At 41.6% G+C, this 19903-nt stretch overlaps 2 protein-coding genes across 4 annotated transcripts in view; one reads left to right on the top strand and one right to left on the bottom strand.

The window, feature by feature from the left end:
- gcnt7 (glucosaminyl (N-acetyl) transferase family member 7) overlaps positions 1 to 19903 on the top strand; it is a 420025-nt gene that overhangs the window by 3160 nt on the left and 396962 nt on the right. For 2 of the 3 annotated variants that reach the window (XR_013500278.1, XM_078236306.1), the window contains exons 2-3: positions 8976 to 10005; positions 16125 to 16220. Coding sequence is in view for 2 of the 3 variants with exons in the window: in XM_078236306.1 (XP_078092432.1) it covers positions 9039 to 10005; positions 16125 to 16220 (1063 nt within the window). In the remaining variant the exon portion in view is untranslated. Of the gene's footprint in view, positions 1 to 3177; positions 3326 to 8975; positions 10006 to 16124; positions 16221 to 19903 lie in introns of all 3 variants that reach the window. The other variant, XM_078236307.1, reaches the window with a different exon arrangement.
- Positions 1 to 19903, bottom strand: part of rtf2 (replication termination factor 2) — a 166301-nt gene that overhangs the window by 101467 nt on the left and 44931 nt on the right. The window lies entirely within an intron of this gene.

Raw genomic sequence — 19903 nt, 5'->3', positions numbered from 1 at the left:
CTCAACAAGCCATTCAAGAATCATGTTCATACTGAATGGAAGAAGTGGATGGTTGATGGGGAAAAAACATTCACAAGGAGTGGAAACATGTATGGTGATATTTGGTTGTCAAATCGTGGGATGTGGTTAGTGCATCAAGTGTCATCAGATCATTGAAAAATGAGAGCATCTATTTTTAAAATTCAATTACGGAATGTGGGTGTCGCTGGCTAGGCCAGCATTTACTGCCAGTTCCTATTAGTCCTGGAGAAGGTGGTTAGCTGCCTTCTTGAACCACTGCAGCGAATGTCCATTAAAGAGGGAGATACAGTGACAGTGAAAGAATGGTGATATGTTTCCAAGTGTCTGGTGTCCTTGTGTTCTAGATTGTAGCGGCCGTGGATTTGGAAGGTGCTGTCTAAAGGAGTTTTGGTGACTTCTTGCAGTGCATCTTGTAGATGGTACAAGATGTACGATTTGTAGTGGAAGGACGATTTTAAAGCGACAATGTCACATCTGATCCAGACAGAGGGATCCTCATAATGAATCCATAACCAAACTGACTCAGAATTAGTTCAATGAACTCAGTGTCAGATGCCAAAGACAAGTACTTGATGGCTTTAAAATGCTTTGGTTGTAGTTAAAGGTACCTTTGCACAAATAATTAATCCAATAAACTATGCTACATTAATTTGAATTATCATTACGCTTCTTTTCACATATCAAACGGTGACCATCCACACCAGTGATTCGTATTTTTCACTTGGCATATAAGTCAACCCCCTTTTTCAGAAGGATTTCTGGAGGCTTCATGGTCGATTTACATGCTGCCATCTATGGTAATAGTTCATTTTCAATGCTAGGGAGTTTCATTGGTAGTAATTAAAGACTAACGCATCATTAAAATAATCTGATCACTAATCTAGATTAATTAAATAATGACTGACTTTAAATGGCTCCAAAAGACTTGTCATTTCAGAGCAGCCCGAACGTTCTGTGGTGCATTTAGTTTTCATCTGATTTAGTTTGCACTGCAACTTCACATCATTCAATTGGTTTCGATGGTGAGCAAGATGCTGTTGTTGTGAAGCTAATGGCAGAACATCACGTCCCAAATAATAACTTTTAGGTTTTTATTTAATTTAGTTGCTACCGCATTTGTGCACAAAGTATTCTGACAGCAAATTATTGGCTACAATAATGTCAATATCAGAACTTATGCAATGCCTTCCTTTAACTGTAACCAAGTTGAAAAGATCCTTAAATTAATCTATTCCATTTCCCACGCGTCTGCCCTCACTCCTCCTCCTCCTCCCTTGCAAAAAAGGTTTAGCGTCTTCCACAACCTTAACGTCCACCCCAACTTCCACCCCCACCAGCCTCCACAAAGAATTGCCATCTGCCACTTGCACAACCTCCAGCACAATCCTATCTTGCCCCTCCCCCCTCCATTCTCACTTCTCGATGAGACTGCTTCTTGTGGCATTCTGATTCGTTATTTTCAACGTTCCTATTACCTGCTCTCCTCTCCCAACACTTCCCATGCAAGGCCACAAGATACAGTCTCTATTCATTTACCTATTTCCACATGACTGTGCATGGTGATGGAAACACCACAATCTGCAACTTCCTCTCCAAGGCTTACACCACCCTGACTTGGAATTGTTTCATTACTCCTTCACTGTCAGTGTGGGAAAGTCCTGGAACCCCCCTTCCTAACAGCACTTTTGTTGTACCTGCACCAGGTGGACTGCAGTGTTTCAAGGGCGTGGCTTTTAACCTCCTTCTTAAGGATTAGAGACAGGCAATAAATGCGGCCCTTGCCAGCAACCCATCCTACATCCCATGAAAGAATAAAAACACTGCTCCTGCATGAGACAGCAATTTATATATAGCTCCATCAACCTGGTATGCTGCATTCACTGCTCATTGTATAGGTTCTGTACAGCATAGTAACCGACCATTCTGCCCAACCAATCTTTCTGCCCAAGGGCAATCCCAAAGTGGAACAAGCTGCCAAAGGACAGTCACAGCTCCGTCACTGGAAATCTTCAAAACCCATCGTTAGATTATTTCCATTTCAAAGTTTTCATTATTAGCCATGATGTGGCGATGCCGGCATTGGACTGGGGTAGGCACAGTAAGCAGTCTCACAACACCAGGTTACTCACCTGATGAAGGGGCAGTGCTCCGAAAGCTCGTGCTACCAAATAAACCTGTTGGACTTAACCTAGTGTTGTGAGGCTACTTACTGTTCATTACTAGGGTTACCATTTCGGCAGACCATACTTAGTTGAACTAGTGTTACCCAGATAAACATTGGCAGAAGATGGTTACAAATCCAGGATGTTGACACAACTAAAGCAGAAGAAGCAGAAACCAGTCCATGCCCAAAGTTAAGCTCCATTCGAGCCTCCTCCCATCCTTACTCATCTAAATCCATCACTGTAACCCTCTATTCCCTTCTCTCTCATAGGTTCATCTGGCTTCTCCTTCAGTGCATTTATACTCTTTGCTTCAACCACTTCCACTGGCAGCAAGTTGCACATTCAAAACAAATTCTGTTGTTTCATCATGGGTTGACCGGAAACATTAACTTGGTTTCTCTGTCCACAAACTCTGCCAGACTCAGAGTGTTTCTGGCATTCTCTCTTTTTATTTCAGACTTTCAACATCGACAGCACCTTGCTTTTGAAACCCAAAATATTACTATACATAAAATCTGTTATAATTCAAATCCTAGTACCACAGTCAGCAGCTTGAAAGCAGCTCCAATTAACAAGAAATTTAAATGGTCAACATATACTTGGCCACTATTTCAAAACAGATAATCTCCAACCTCCAGGGCTGTGCTTCTGAAAGAAAGACAGTAATGAGCCACAGAGTTTTGAGTGTAGGAATTGCTACCAAAGCAACAATCAACTAGAATCTCTCAGATAGTCGGTGGTTTGAACTGGAAAATAAAATATTTGCTGTTTATGTAATATAGTGAGAGCCAGTTTGCATTGCCAGCGCTTCAAGCTGTTTAACTCAGTGAACCAAAGGCAGGAAATAGCTGTAGTTTTCACACAGAGTTTAAAAAATATATATGCCGCATTTCAAGGGTGTGTGTAGAACATATGAACGTATTTAGGTGAGTCAAATTTAAATTGAAATTCAATTGATTACTTGGACTTGATACAACTCTTTTGTTTTCAGTGTGCTCAACACTGCAATCGTTAACCTAGGATGTTCCCCTCCAACTGAACAATGGAGCAGGAGTGTTGTAGGAGGATGATATGGTCAACAATGCAAAAACTGCCATCAAATTGAGAAAGTATAGGAGGGGCAGCTTACCACAATCAGGGTAAGGAAATCAAGGAATATGGATCAAAAGGATGATAAAACAGAGCTGAGGTACATATTAGCCACAATCTAAAAACAGGCTGAAAGACCTACTCCTGTTACATAGAAACATAGAAAAACATAGAAACATAGAAGGTAGGATCAGGAGGAGGCCATCTGACCCTTCGAGCCTGCTCCGCCATTCATCACGATCATGGCTCATCATCCAACTCAACAGCCTAATCCTGTTTCTCCCCATTAGCTTTGATCCCATTGAATATATTCAATGTTTTAGCACATGAATTCCACAGGCTCACCACTCTTTGGGTGAAGAAATGTCTCCTCACCTCCGTCCTAACTGGTCTACCCCGAATCCTCAGACTGTGACCCTGGTTCTGGACTCCCCCACCATCGGGAACATCCTCCCTGCATCCACCCGGTCTCGTCCTGTTAGAATTTTATAAGTCTCTATGAGATTTTCCCTCATTCGTCTGAACTCCAGCATAAACAATCCTAACCTAGTCAATCTCTCCTCATACATCAGTCCCACCATCCCCGAAATCAGCCTGGTAAACCTTCGCTGCCCTCCCTGGAGAGCAAGAACATCCTTCCTCAGAAAAGGACACCAAAACTGCACACAATACTCTAGGTGTGGCCTCACCAAGGCCCTGTTGCAACAACACATCCCTGCTCCTATACTCGAAGTCTCTTGCAATGAAGGCCAACATACCATTTTCCTTCTTTACCGCCTGCTGCACCTGCATACTTACTTTCAGCGACTAGTGCACAAGGACACCCAGGTCCTGCTGCACACTCCCCTCTCCCAATTTACAGCCATTCAGGTAGTAATCTGCCTTCTTGTTTTTGCTTCCAAAGTGAATAACCTCACATTTATCCAAATTATATTGCATCTGCCATTGATTAGCCCACTCACCCAACCTATCCAGATCATGCTGCAAGATCTCTGCATCCTCATCACAGTTCACCCTCCCACCCAACTTAGTGTCACCTGCAAACTTTGAGATGTTACATTTTGTTCCCTCTTCCAAATCATTAATATATATTGTGAACAGCTGGAATCCCAGCACCGATCCCTGTGGCACCCCACAGGGATCAGTGCCTGCCAATTTGAAAAGGACCCATTAATCCTATTTTTTGTTTCCTCTCTGCCAATCAGTTTTCTATCCATCTCAATACACTTCCCCCAATCCCATGCGCTTTGATCTTGCACGATAATCTTTTACGCAAGACTTTGTCAAACACTTTGAAAGTCCAAATATACCACATTGACTGACTCCCTCTTGTCAACTCTACTAGTTACATCTTCAAAGAATTCCAACAGATTTGTCAAGCATGATTTCCCCTTCATAAATCCATGCTGACTCTGTCTGATCCTGCCACTGCTTTCTAAATGCTCCGCTATAAAGTCCTTGATAATGCATTCGAGGATTTTCCCCACTACCGATATTTTGCTTTCTGGTCTATAATTCCCTGTTTTCTATCTCCCTGCCTTTTTGAATATTGGAGTGACATTAGCTACCTTCCAATCTGCACTGACTGTTCCAGAGTCCATAGAATCCTGGAAGATGACCACCAATGCATCCACTATTTCTACAGCCACTGTTTCAATGTTTAATAGTAGGGCAATCATTATGAAATAGGTGGAATGAGAGAGAACTCTTTTTTTTAGGCTTTGTTCCTTAAAGTAGGAATGTCCATAGGAACATCAGAATTAGGAGCAGAAGTAGGCAAATTGATGGGCCGAATGGCCTCCTTCTGCACTGTAAGATATTATGATTCTAAGTCTTAAGAAATGCTTTCTGGGTGTAAAATTGCTATAGTGACAGAACAGTTTCATTTTTCTGGGAATGTAAAGAAAGGGACCTGCTCAGTCAGCAATATTTCATGTACTTTTAAAAATTAGTTCAAGGTGTGGGCATCACTGTCAGCATTTATTGTCCATTCCTAGTTGTATTTGAACTGAGTGGCTTGCTAGGCCATTCCAGAGGGCATTGCTGTGGGTCTGGAGTCACATGTAGGCCAGACCGGGTAAGGATGACAATTTGTTTTCCCTGAAGGATATTGTAAACCAGATGGGTTTGTACAACAATTGATAATGGTTTCATGGTCGTCATTAGATTTTTAATTAAAAATTTGAGATTTTTGTTGAATTCAAATTTCACCATCTGCCATGGTGGGATTCGAACCCGGGGTCTCTGGATTACTAGCCCAGTGACAATATCACTATGCCACCACCTCCCCTGTTAGCCATTAGTAATGTACAAGTGAAGTACAAACACTTGTGCTAATTGCAATTGCTGTATTTTAGGACTATAGTACATTTCAGTTGTACGTTTAAACAAAGATGTGACTTTAGGACAACTTCTTAAAAAATACTCAATTCAACAAAACAGTTGAAATAAAATATTCAGCATTTCCTAGTTATAAAGGCATCCTTATACCAAAACTATGAACTTCGTCATCAGAGGATACTTACTCGGAGGAGTGAGTGAGCATGCTTGTGAGAGGAGGCTGTATGTTTCAATTTAACTATCCCATGTCACCAACACAAACTCATCCAAACAGGTTGCATTTCCCCTGGATTGCCTCCTCAGTGTCTAATAAAATATTCCAAAAATTTATTTTTAAATTGTATGAAAAAGTAACATTCACTTCTGAGTCACTGGAGTTGCTCCTCCAGATTGTTATCAGAGTTTCTCCCTGGAAAGTGAGTGACTGCACATTGAATGATGACACTGAGTCAAGGCACACAGGCTGTGGCACTTTCACTGTCTGCCAAACCAGTGTGCAGCTACTTGAGTGAGGTATTAGATGGCAGCTAGATTCCATGAACACATACTCCTAGGGTCAGCATCTCCGGTTTAAGAGAGAGTTGGGGTGGCACAGTGGTTAGCACTGCTGCCTCACTGCGCCAGGGACCCAGGTTCAATTCCAACATTGGGTGATTGTGGAGTTTGCACCTTCTCCTCGTGTCTGCGCGGGTTTCCTCCCACAGTCCAAAGACGTGATTGTCCCTTGGTGCCCCAAAAATGTGTAATTTAGGGGCGTAGTAGAGATGGAGTGGGCCTGGGTAAGATGCTCTGTCGAAGAGTCAGTGCTGACCCGATGGGCCGAATGGCCTCTTTCTGCACTGGAGGGATCCTGTGAAATGCCCAAAACATTTCAGAAGGAAACTGCCACACCATTGTCCCTTTTCCAAAGTAACTGTGGGAAAGCAAGGCAGTGATGGGTATATTAACCACCTCAGCAGGTTTGCGAGGAAACCGGAGCAGAACAGGAAGGAAGACATCAGATTCATGTAAAGATTTGGACAAATATAATAACTGCACTTATTTCTAAAGAGCAGTAAAGGCTGTGCTGATGCCCAATCATCAATTATATTTAAGACTCAGATCGAAAGGATTTTTGAACTCTAAGGGAATCAAGGCATGAGGAAATAGGATGGGAAAGTGAAGTTAAAAATCAGCCATCAGGTATGGTCTCATTGAATGGCAGAGCAGGGGTTGTATGGCCTACTTCTGCTCCTATATCTTATGTTATTATGTCAAAGCATTTCTCAACAGAGCAAAGACTACATATTTTTAATCCCTATTCAATGCACATCCATTTTTCCTGCACTTGAAAAATTATTCTCTGTCTTCTCCACGTAATAGATAACTTAGAATCATAGAAGCCCTACAGTGCAGAAGGAGGCCATTCAGCCTATTGAGCCTGAACCAACAACAATCCCACTCAGGCCCTATCCCCATAACTCCAGGTATTTACCCTAGCGAATCCCCCTGACACTAAGGGGCAATTTATCATGGCCAATCAACCTAACCTGCATATCTTTGGAGTGTGGGAGGAAACCGGAGCACTCGGAGGAAGCCCACGCAGACACGGGGAGAACGTGCACACTCCGCACAGTCACTCAAGGCTGGAATTGGACCTGGGTCCCTGGCGCTGTGAGGCAGCAGTATTAGCCACAGTGCCAAGTCAGAGGATTTTATCCATCATGACTGAACTGCCTTTATTTCTAAAATGAGGCCTTATTGGGACAAAACTACAATCTGTAACATTCTTTCAGCAAAACTGATACATTCTTCCCAAGTGGCTTCACTTCCTATTCGCACATTCAATATGGGTTGTTTCAACTGTTGCGCAAGTGATAGTTCCTTCAATTGTCTCGGTTTCTATGGCTGCTATTGAAGGTCCTATTTAAAGGGCTGAGCTAAACATTCCAAATTGAGCAAGCATCATGTGGCTAATGTTACAGAAAGTTTTATTATGACAGTAAGAGAAAGGTTACATGGAATCATAAAAACCACAGCAATCGGTCTGCCCTCCCTCCCAAAGAAACCCTCACCACAGCACTAAATCTCCCAAAAATATCTCCTCGCTATGGCACTAGATACCAGCAATTAACGCCTCACTTAGCACTAAAACCAGGCTGGAAGGGCCTCCTGCATTCGAATAGTTAGCTTTTTTACAACAAAAGTTGACCTCTTCACTAATATAGAGACAATAAGTTTAATTTACTGGAATTTATTTTCCTTCACAGGATTTGTGCATCACTTGTTAGGCCAGCATTTATTGCCCATCCCTAATTGTCCCTGAGAAGGTAGTGGTAAGCCTCTTCATTGAACCACTGCAGTCCATGTGGTGTATGTATACCCTCAGTACTGTCAGGAAGGAGCTCTGGAATTTTGGCCCAGCAACAATGAATGAACAACGATATATTTCCAAGTCAGGTTTGAGACCAGTGAGAGGTTTGGAGGGAAACCTCGAGGTGGTGTGTTCATAGGTATCTGCTGCCCTTGTCCTTTGAGATAGCTGCAATCATGAGTTTGGAAGTGCTGTCTAACAAGCCTTCTTGAGTTCCTGTAGTGCATCTTATAGATGCTACAAACTGCTGCCACTTTGCGTCGATGGTGAAAGGAGTGAATGTTTATGGATGGGTGCCAATTGAGTGGGCTGCTTTGTCCTGGATGGTGCTGAGCTTCTTGAGTGTTATTGGAACTACAATCATCCAGGCAAGTGGAAAGTATTCCATCGCACTTCTGACTTGTGCCTTGTAGGTGGTGGACAGGCTTTGAGGAGTTAGGAGGTGAGTTACTCACTGCAGGATTCCTACCTAGCCTCTGACCTGCTCTGGTAGCCACAGTATTTATATGACTCATCCAGTTCAGTTCCTGGTCAATGGTAACACTCAGGATGTTGGTACTGGGAGATTCAGTGATGGTGATGCCATTGAATGTCACGGGGAGTTTAAATCTTGCTAAATTTATATTAAATATTTTAATATTGAATATTAATACATTTAAATGGTTATAACTAACTAGAGGAAATAACTGATCTTTTTCAAACCCCTCAATTTTCTACTGTCTTTTCATGAAGATTAAGTCATTAATTTATTTAGCCAGAGAGGAGGGGGCCACAACAGAGTCAAATCTTCTTTTCACCCTATATCAGAGTCCATTTTCAAATATAGATCACCGAATCTCCTTAACTTGAAGAGTAACTGCAATAGCTGAAAACTACCCTTACCAAGAGATCAGATAATTCAACACAAGATTATTCAGATAATCTGTAACCAACTTTTTACATCTAATTCAATGTCTAAAATATTAATTCTTTAAACAAGTCATTAACTCTGCTACTATTCTTTGCAGATATCCTAATAAGCTGACACCTCAGCTGCGACATGGTCTGTGACAGAAGGTTAAAACTCTAACATGATCAAACTTAGAGTGAGAAAGTACTTCTTCGGGTCAACTGGTATAATAGGAGGGTTCACGTTTGTTGCAGCCACCATATTTCTGCTTTACTTCAAGAATCCGACTGTGCAAAGAAACAGCAACAGTGGGTTTCCGTGTAATTTCAGTGCGTACTGTCCTGCAATTTTAAATGGTGAAAAGGAAGGATACCAACTTGGAGACAATTGCGAAAGGCAATGGAAGCCGGAACCACTTCACATTCAAGATCTAGATAACTGCTCCAAAATCATACAAGAACATCACTTCATAACAAGTTCGCTGTCACAAGAAGAAGCCAGCCATCCCCTAGCTTATATTATCACAATTCACAAAGAGTTTGAAATGTTTGTGAAACTTTTGCGAGCAATTTACAATCCACAGAATGTGTACTGCATTCACGTTGACCAAAAGTCATCCGAAGATTACAAGAGAAAAATAAAGAGCTTGACTGACTGCTTTAAAAACATTTTTATAGCTTCAAAATTAGAACATGTCGTTTATGGTGGATTTTCACGTCTACAAGCAGATATAAATTGTATGAAAGATCTTGTAAAGTTAGAACATGACTGGATGTATGTCATCAACCTCTGTGGACAAGATTTCCCAATCAAAACTAACCGGGAAATCATTTGGCATATAAAAAGAAAATGGGATGGTAAAAATATCACACCAGGAACACAACAACCACAAAATATGAAATACAGGACAGAGTACAGTTATAAAGAGGGGGTCAATAATGGTAACGGTTACGTTTATCGACTTAACCAGAAGAAAAGTGCACCACCACTGCAGCTCGCGATTTATTTTGGAACAGCATACTACACACTCACAAAAAAGTTTGTGCAATTTGTACTGGAAGATGTACGTGCCAAAGCACTTCTCGAGTGGTCCCGGGATACATACAGTCCAGATGAACATTACTGGGTGACACTGAATCACTTAGATGGTAAGCTTGAAAAGGTCAACTTGACTAATCGCATCAAGTGAAAGGTTTGTGGGTAATGGAGCTAAAAGTGATGGGGTATTTTTAAGAAACAAACACTTCTCAGGTTTCAGGCCTCATGAACATAAACCAGTCATTGAGGGTTGTGTGTCCAGCTATGTACTCAGAGGGTGAGAGCTAACAAAGTCTGTTTTCTGCTCTGCGTAATGGGGACAGTCCCAATAGGCAATTTGTTCATGGGACAAAATGATACAAATTAGCTGACAGTGTCAGAAAGAGCCAAGATGTCGGAAACAAGAATGCCCAACAGGTAAACAGAAATGTACTTTCAAATTTGGACTGCAGGTATAATGCTGACCATTGTGGTTTTACTCTGTACACACATCACTACCCTGTAACAAACTAAACCACATGCACACCAGGTGCTCAAGGTAGACAGATACACCTTTTTCAGTATCATTCACCCTCAACTGAGCGAATACAAGAAATAGTTTTATTTCCTACATTTTTCCTTTCTGATAGACCAATCTGGAGTAATTTGTAGCAAAGCAAAATACTGTGGATGCTAGAAATCTGAAAGAAAACAGAAAATGCTGGTAAATCTCAGCAAGTCTGGCAACATCTGTGGAGAGTGAAACAGAGTTAATGTTTCGGATCCATATGACTTCTTTAGGCCTCTGAAGAGTCATATGGACTCAAAATGTTAAATCTGCTTCTCTCCACAGATGTTGCCAGACCTGCTGAGATTTACCAGCATTTTCACTTGGGACTTTCTCAGCCAGAGCAAACTGAAAACTTTAATATTCTGGCTCGGGACCTGCTGCAGTGACTAAAGTTAAAGTTCATTTTTTAGTCACAAGTAGGTTTACAACAACATTGCAATCAAGTTACTGTGAACATTCTGCATGGATTGTCACAAGTCTGAGCGTTGTTCACCCAGAAGCTCCTACTCTGATCCAAAGCCAAGATTTCCTGAGAAATTCATGATCATATGTCACAGAGTTGGAATGGTGATTCAAGGAACTTTAAAGCAGTGTTAGTTAGAACTTTAATCAAAGAAGCCATTTACATAGGTCAGGTTTATTTCAAGACAATTGTGTTCCTGTTCAATGGGAATTCTATTTACTGTTTACAAAACAGTAAGAAAACAGGAGTCCTTCTAAATTAAGATATAGTTGTGTTATGTAACATTCCTGACATTTGCACTTTGTAGTTCCATCCCAGGATGTTGTGAGATCATAAATCCTAAATAAGCATGGCCAAATTAGGAGCGCAATTCGAATTCAAGTGCACCTCCCAGTAATTGGTTTAACATCTCTAATGGCAAATTTGAGACTAATTCTGAAACCAAAATGGTGGTCACTAGCACAAGTTACTGTTTTCAATAACGTGGTTGGCCTTTGAGGGAATTATGTAATTATCATTTTTAAAAGCAACCCATGGAGAATGCAATTAGCTGGGACTCAGTGCAATAGTCACTGTGAAATAATAGAGTATGCCATCGCTCTTGCTATTAAAGTCCCAAGAAATTATGGCATCAGTGAAAAACCACATGAAAAACCCATAATTTGCTGAGATATCAGGACCGTCCGCTGGAATTATCAGCAAAATCTGAAAAGGTCAAGGCCTGTTTCGTTGTCAAATGTAGAACATCATTTTGGAAAGATACTCAAGCTCAAATCTGTCCCAAAAGTAAATTCTGAGATAAACCAACTGCCTTAATTTAGATAAGTAGTGTATCAAAGGATGCTGTACTGATAGTGCTGTTCTTTCAGTATATAATGGATATCTAGCCCAAAAGTGCAAAGATTATGCACTCTCCTGTGCAGAAAGAGGCCATCGGGCCCATTGAGTCTGAACCAACTCCCAAAAATGCATCTTACCTAGGCCTAGACCACCCTATGCCCGTAACCCAGCGCATTTACCATAGTCAATCTGCCTAACCTACACATCTTTGGACACTAAGGGGCAATTTACCATAGCCAATCCCCCTAACCTGCACATTTTATTATATATGGACAAGTAATTATCCAATGAGTGCCCCCGCCTATAGACACTTGATTTTAATCTGAATAACAGGCTCTCTTTTTTTCTCTAAATAAAACATAATATTCACAAACAATATTTCAAAACAAATCAAAGAAGAACAACATTATTCTTCCAGATTCTCTATAAAGCATCACATTACAAAATGCCCCAATTCTCGAACCTCAATAATCTTTTCGGACAAGCCTTCCTTTTGTGATGCATCAATCTGTCTGATCTTGGGATTTCCTTTTTTATTTCTCGTTAGCAGACTCAGTCTCACACTTGTCTCACACATTTTGTGAATGAACACTGCCCTACAAGAAACAATTATTTATGCAACATTCAACAAACAGGCAGACTGTTTTCAGTACCTTGTATAGAATTTCCCCTAAAATATGACAAATAAAATCTTACATTCACTGTTTCCACAAGAGCCAGTGTTTCTGCTGCTAAACAACCCATTTCATTTTCTTAGCTTTCCAGGCTAAAGGGCAACATTTCCAATTTTCACCTACCAAAAATATTATAAAACCAACTGTACTCAAATATCCATCTGGAAGATTGGCATGAGAAGTGTCACTAAAGAAAAAGAGTAATCTCATGTCTTTTGGATCCCCCAAGGTCGGAAACAGTGTATATATTTCCCCATATTTAATTTTTAAACATTTTCTTTTGCCTTAAAACATCTTTGACTTTAAGGAGCTGCATCGTCGTTCTTTGTTCCAATACATTAAAACCAGCATTTTGTCCGAGTGCATAACAATGTGATCGCAGTCTCTCCAATACATGACCATTTTCGAAGATCCACTATTAGAATTGGAACCGTGCTTTCTTATTTTCCATTCTTTTACCGCACTCTGCCAGTCTATTTGGCCATCATCTTGAACATTAAACCAATATTTAAATTTGTCAGTAACCTTTCCTGTGTGTCTCACAATCGTTACATCACCCCATTCACTGGACCCTTCTGGATCATGAAGAAGTCTCGCAACACCAGCTTAAAGTCCAACAGGTTTATTTGGTATCACAAGCTTGCGGAGCACTGCTCCTCCATAACATGTCACCTGAATACCCACTTTAGGCGATTGGTCTTTGACTGTGATAGAACTGTCCTGTGTATCATAATAACATCCCCTATCAGCATCATCTATTTTTCAGAATAATCATCATAAAATACATGAAAATGTGAGGTACAAGCTGCCTCATCACCTTCCATCAATTGCTCAGATTCTGAAACTTGTAATCAATTCTAACTAACTGTGAGGAACGAGCCTGTATAGTTTAATTATCATGTTGGAAAACCACAGTCTTCATGCCCTATTGCCTTACCAGGGCCTTTCCATTCCTTACAGCCCTCTGTTTTATAATACACAATATCCACAGAATTAAAAACTCAGACAGTCTTATAAATTAGAGCTCTCCAATTTTTCTCCAAGTCCTCTGCTGTGAAGAGAGTCTTTTTCCCTGCATGTAAAGCATTCAAACATGCAGGTAAAATGGAACAAACTGTAGTGCCTCTGGTCTTGCACAAAAGGTAATTTGCGATTCCTCTATAGACCAATTTATAGGGATGATTACCCCCTTCCCCCACCTCCCAATCACCTGAATCAAATTATTTGCATGAACTGCCCAGGCCAGTGCAGTCATGAACTTGAAGTTTGATCTGCTAAGGTTTGATACAGCATTTCATCTACAACCACATGATTCCTTTCACAGCTTCCACGACTAAAAGAACTTTCACACCTTTGCACATCTCTAAACTCATCATTAGCAAATTCCCTTCCATCATCAGATAAGAACTTAGCCAGTGCTCCAAGTCCAGTCCCTGTCCATTTCACCACGACTCTATCTACAATCACCCTTTCGTCCTTACCATGTTACCATGGAAAGATTAAATCTGGTCGCTAAGTGTAAATATCTTTGCCTTTGTCCCATGATTTTAGATTTACGGCAATTATCTCATTAAAACTATGTGCCAATGAAAGGCATACAATAGGATGTGATGGTGTGTTGGCTACCTTTCATGTATTTCTTATTTGCATGAATTTTGATAAGCCTTGTATACCTCATTAAATGCACCCTCATCCTTCGGTAGCATTTTTAATCTTTGACAAGGGTGAGCAAATGGTCTGTGCAACTTTATACCAGCTGATGCCATTAACACTTTTCTAACATTCTGACTAGAAACAACAGATTTTGTTAAAGGCATGCAATCATACCCTGATTGGGTAAACTACAAATTCATTGACTTTTCAAAAACAATTGCTTTATCATGCTCCATGGCCAGTTTCATTCATGCCGTTCTTACAGAAGGCTTACTTAACAGCAAAGGTGTTTTTTGGAGAGTACACAAGTAATAATACAGTGGCTTACTCTGGCTATTTTGCAAAGAATCACCAAACTTTACAGAGACCTTATTGTGTTGTCATGTCCAAACTTGAAACAAGTAAAACTCCCTCATCATTGAGTAAATCTAGCTAACATTTCAGCCAATCTGTTCCACACATACTGTCAAAATGCAACACTATCTAACACAGCACATTTAAATGAATCTGCAACAAATACACATCGCCAGACTAATGCTTCTTGTGATTAGTGCAATTCCTTCAGCCTCTAAATTCTCTACGTCTTGTTGGGAGGTTCATCACACAATGATATATTTCAGTCACAATTGTTGACTGTTCCCCATGCATTCCTGGGGTTCATTCACCTACAAGACTGCTGCTCAAATCCTGTCACCTATTGTGATATAAAATTCTGCTATAAGTATTGTCATTCTTGTTCCTTCTGTAACTCTTTCCTTTTAACTGGTACCGGCGACCAGTAGCTGGACTTGAAATGCCACAATCACTGTGGAATGTCCCAATTGTGCCATCAAGGCTACTGAAAGGGAAAAAGTCATGAAAAAGTAGTCAAGGCTGCATGCACTTTCTCCTTAGTCTCTTTCCAAGAACCAAGCGTCCATTGAGACCAGAAGCCTCTCAATATTTGACACCTTAGCACAGTCCAATAATGTGAGCACTGAACAAGGAATCTCCAAATTGAATTTCAGCAATCCTTTATACAGTCTGTTGACGCATATTATATACCCCTTCATGGAATGGCTTTGCGTCTTTTGAAATCTATCAGGTAGGCATTCAACAGATCTTTTTAGTAAATTTAATCTATGAAACCTAACAGAAGCAGCAACCTTTTCTCAGTAACCAACCAATGGGCCTTTGGCTTCTGAATTTACTTTTGTTGGTAGATGACAATGCCAATCCATACCTTTCCACTGTGGTAGAGACTTCACCCATGTCCACATATCAACTTCATTTTTCCACTGGCCATAAGATTCAGACTCTGAGAACTTCAGTGGGTAATCATACCCTGACAAATTGTAATCTTTTGTCTTAAAAAAAATTCTTAGTTTCCATCCTTTACCTTTAGACAACTATCCTCTGCTCTTCACTAAACATTGTGCAGCCAGTTGGTAAAGGAAGCCAGAAGTCAATCTTCACATAGTTTAATATGTATTCAAAAAAATGACATTACAAATGTACAACTTCTAACTCTACAACCACTCCCCCGCCCCACCAACCAGTGTCAATAAGTGTCTCTTTAAACATGCATGCATCTAGTATTTATCTAATGACTGACCCCATCTATAAACATTTAACCTCAATTTATACAATCCACACCCCTCCACTACCCCACAATGTATTTCCATGTTGTTCACAGAATTATAGAACCTCTACAGTGCAGAAGTAGGCCATTCAGCCCATCGAGCATGCACCGAGGCTCTATCTCCTTAACCTCACGCATTTACCCTGCTAATGCCCTTGACACTAAGAGGCAATTTAGCATGACCAATCCACCTAACATGCACATCTTTGGAGTGTGGGAGGAAACCAGAGCACCCGAAGGAAACCCACGCAGACACAGGGGGAATGTGCAGACTCTGCACAGACAGTGACCCAAGCCGGGAATTGATACAGGGACCCAGGCACTGTGAGGCAGCCGTGCTAACCAGTGTTGAAGCAAATATATTTTAAAAGTATTCTTATATGAGATGATGTATAACAAAATCCTTCAATATTAATTTCTCTTTCCAGGTGCGCCTGGCAGAACTCCAAATGTTTCATGGGAAGGCAATATACGGGCAGTAAAATGGGCACCTATTGCAGGACCTTCACTTGATGACTGTTATGGTAAGCAGCAGAGAACACTTAATCCTATTTTATTGCATGTGTGTGGGGGAGGGGGTTGTGTGGGGAGGGGGTTGTGTGGGGCGGGGGGGTGTGTGTGTATGCGCATGGGGATGTGGTGGTAAATTAGTTTGGTGTGCTTGTTTATAAAAAAATACCAAGCACAGTTTTTTAAGCCCCCCATCTTCGCTGAATTGTAATTTAACAACTAAAATGCACCAACAAAAAATCAAAAAGCTGCTTCTTCAATAGAAGAAATATGGTTTGTGATAACCCCCACAAGATCCATGGGTAATCACTGATTGATCTCCCTGTGGAGCTCGGTCAGTACGAGTTCCTCTGTTAACAGGCAATGGCCTGCCCAGCTGGAACTCATTATCTAAGCCTTTCCTAAGGCAGACCCAGGCCTGGGCCTGCTGAACTACTTGTCCCAGGCAGGGACGAATGTGTATATATTCCACGCTAGTGGTTTTACTTTGCATTCTGCAATAAACAATGTTCCTTTCCAGTCAGGCTTCCTGAGCTATTACAGTAAGATTCACAATTAGATTTCCATTAGACATCAAGCTGCCAATTTTGGTGCCTAGAGAAAAGATTAGATATTCACTCAACAGGTTTCCCTCCCCTCCTCCCTACCTTCCCCTTGACGGTGTTTATTCTGCCATTTTATTTCATGAATTTACTAAAGTCAATGTCCGTAGTCACTCACTTGTCAGGAAACTGAAGCCTACAAAGCAAAATTCTTTTTTTTTTCAAAAATAATCCAAATTTCTCCCCTCCTTTTATGTACCTTCCCCCAAGTCCTTTATGTACCTTCCCCCAAGTCTTTAGTCCCTGGTTCTAGAATGACAATCATTACTTACAGTTTGATTCAAGTCTCGTCACAAGGCAGAGGACTCAACTTCCATGTTGCAACTATAACTATAACTAAATGACTTCATGATTAACATTACAATATTAACAGCATGTATTAACAGAGTGCATCAACCCCATGTTTCCCCTTCAAGTCTTTGAGATCAGGGTTTGAGGAGCTCAGGAGGTTTTACACTCTTGCCACATCTCATTTGCCCTCTGATGGGTGGGATCTGGGAGCTATTGATCTTCGTGGTAGATCGCTGGTTGGAGCCAGGTGCAGGCATGGTCAATGTGCTTTTTCCATTGGTGAGTGTTACACCACGCTTGGTCAATCGGGTTGCTGTGGCAGTGCTTTGGTAAAGGCAGAGGCTCAGCTGGAAGTCATTCTGGCTCTGGCTGGGAGTGCTGTGGTAACCTCCTCTCTGTGGGGTGGTCTGGCTCTTGAAAAGGAGAACAGACCTGCTTGGTGAACAGGAAGGCAGGTATAAACAAATGTGAGTTTGTGGCTAAGCCTTTGGGCCATTCCAGCTGGAATATGACAGGGGGCCGGTTTCTGTCCTAAGAAATGTTCTCTCCAATGATCAAATCTTCCTTAGCAAAGCATCATTCCTCTAAGCAACTTTCAATGGCACATTATGTGAATACTCATCTGCCAGTTGGTTTTGCAAGAACTCACGTTCTTTAATGAGAATAGGAGTACCTCGTTGGCATAGTGATTAGTATTCCTGCCTATCACCCAGGAGACTGGGGTTCAATTCTCCAATGGGGAGAAATTGTGCACAAGTTAGACTGGCAGATGAGATATATTTTGGGGGGGGGGGGGGGGGTGCACAGTAGCACTGTCGCCTCATATCACCAGGGACTGGTGTTCAATTCTGGCCTTGGGTAACTGTGTGGAGCTTGCATGTAATCCCCGTGTGTGCGTGGGTTGCCTCCGGGTGCTCCGGTTTCCTCCCACAGTGCAAAGATAAGCAGGCCATGCTAAATTACCCCAAGAAGTAGAGGTTAGAATAAGCCGTGGAAAATGTTTGGGGTTACGGGGACAGGGCAGGGGAGAGAGCTTGGGTAGGATTCTCTGTCAAAGAGTTGGTGCCAACTTGATGGGCCGAATGGCCTCCTTCTGCACTGTGGGGATTCTATGATTCTAATGTCAACCTTCACCTGCCATTTTATGCTCTTGGTCTTCAGTTGCTCATAGATCACTTTGCGAATGTAATGTTGTTTCTTGCAGACAGGCGACTGTTTCCTTCAGTCTCGTTGTTGTTCCTCTCGGCTTCTTCCCAGAATAGTGAGCATTCCTGAGTCTACTGTGAAAACTGTTTATTTCGAGTGGTAGTAAATTCATTTTCTCTCACTTTGTAATGTTCCCAGGGGACAAACTTGGACCAGAGGGTATCCTTGCAGCGAAGGTCCTTCAACAGGTTTTCCTTTTTGTTGTGAAATACTTCATCTCGAGTCTTCATGTAATTTAGCAGAGGTTCATTGAGCTTGTTCTGTCATTCTGTCACTCAAGGTGTTCTGTATTTCATCGTGTTGCTGAAAGGGGATGAACTGTGTTTGAATCTGATGCTGAAGGACAGGACGCTGCCCTTACAATTGGTTACTGTCTTGTTCAGCTCGTCTTCTCGAGCTGTGTATCGCGCGCGCGAGTAGGTTTGTCATTGCTGGGGTCACTGTCTCCAGCTTTTCATGAATCGGCTGCGATTCTGGCTTGTCTCTCTGGCACCCTCACGTGGTATATTTGAGTGTCGTCTTTTCTCTATTTTGCTGGGGGTCTTCTTTTCAAGCTGTGCATTCTCTTCAGCCTGAAGATTAAAGTATCTGAGAAAGGCTGTTAATGCTTCATCAACAGTGACTGAGGCCTCATCTACATTAGGATTATCTGGTCAGCAAGTTTACCAAAGGAGTATAGAAAGCTGTTTACTTGGGCTTCTTTTGACTGAGACCAGCTGCTATTCAGTAGTGGTTACATTTGCTGTTCCAGGGCCCCTAATCCCGAGCTCGCTTTCACCCTCACTTCAGCCAAAATGATCCGCAACTTTAAATTCCCAATCCATGGCCACTTACTATTTCCTTCCTGCAGCTACTGTTTTAAGAATGTATGTGTGGGTCATTTTTATTTCAAATGGCTGCTGGTATTCTCAAGGCTGTCTCTGCAGGAACTATGTACATATTTACAATAGAATGTACAAGTATGGAAAGGATCCCATTTCATGGCATATCCTAGCTCTACACTGCTGACCTAAGCTCTAGGTCAGGTGCTTTCTTACATCAGCAGTGGGCAATACTATATTCAGTCCCAGGTCAACCCTTAATTTATAGATCATTCTACTACATGATCGGCAGACTATTTCATTATGCATTGTCACAGCCAAACAGATGCACCAACATATTTCTCTCTCTCCTAAGATAAGGACACAGCATTTCAACTTGACTCTACTGCTGCCCTGGCTCAACATACCATAGGCCAACGCTGGGAAACAACTCTGTAATTACTTTATGGACCTAAGTAGTGTACCTGCTAAGCCAATGGAAATGCACTGGAAGAGCAACTTTGTAGTTTATTTATTAATAGCACAAGTAGGCTTACATTAACACTGCAATGAAGTTACTGTAAAAATCCCCTAGTCGCCATACTCCGGCACCTGTTCAGGTACACTGAGGGAGAATTTAGCATGGCCAATGCACCTAACCAGCACGTCTTTCAGACTCTGGGAGGAACCCGGAGCACCCGGAGGAAACCCACGCAGATACAGAAAGAACGTGCAGACTCCGCACAGTGACCCAGGCCAGGAATCAAACACAGTTCTCCAGTGCTGTGAGGTAGCAGT

This window comes from Mustelus asterias, chromosome 20 (genome assembly GCF_964213995.1).
Source record: "Mustelus asterias chromosome 20, sMusAst1.hap1.1, whole genome shotgun sequence".
NCBI lineage: Eukaryota > Metazoa > Chordata > Chondrichthyes > Carcharhiniformes > Triakidae > Mustelus > Mustelus asterias.
The sequence above is the reverse complement of the archived record's forward strand: the minus strand, read 5'-3'. Positions and strand labels throughout refer to the sequence as shown.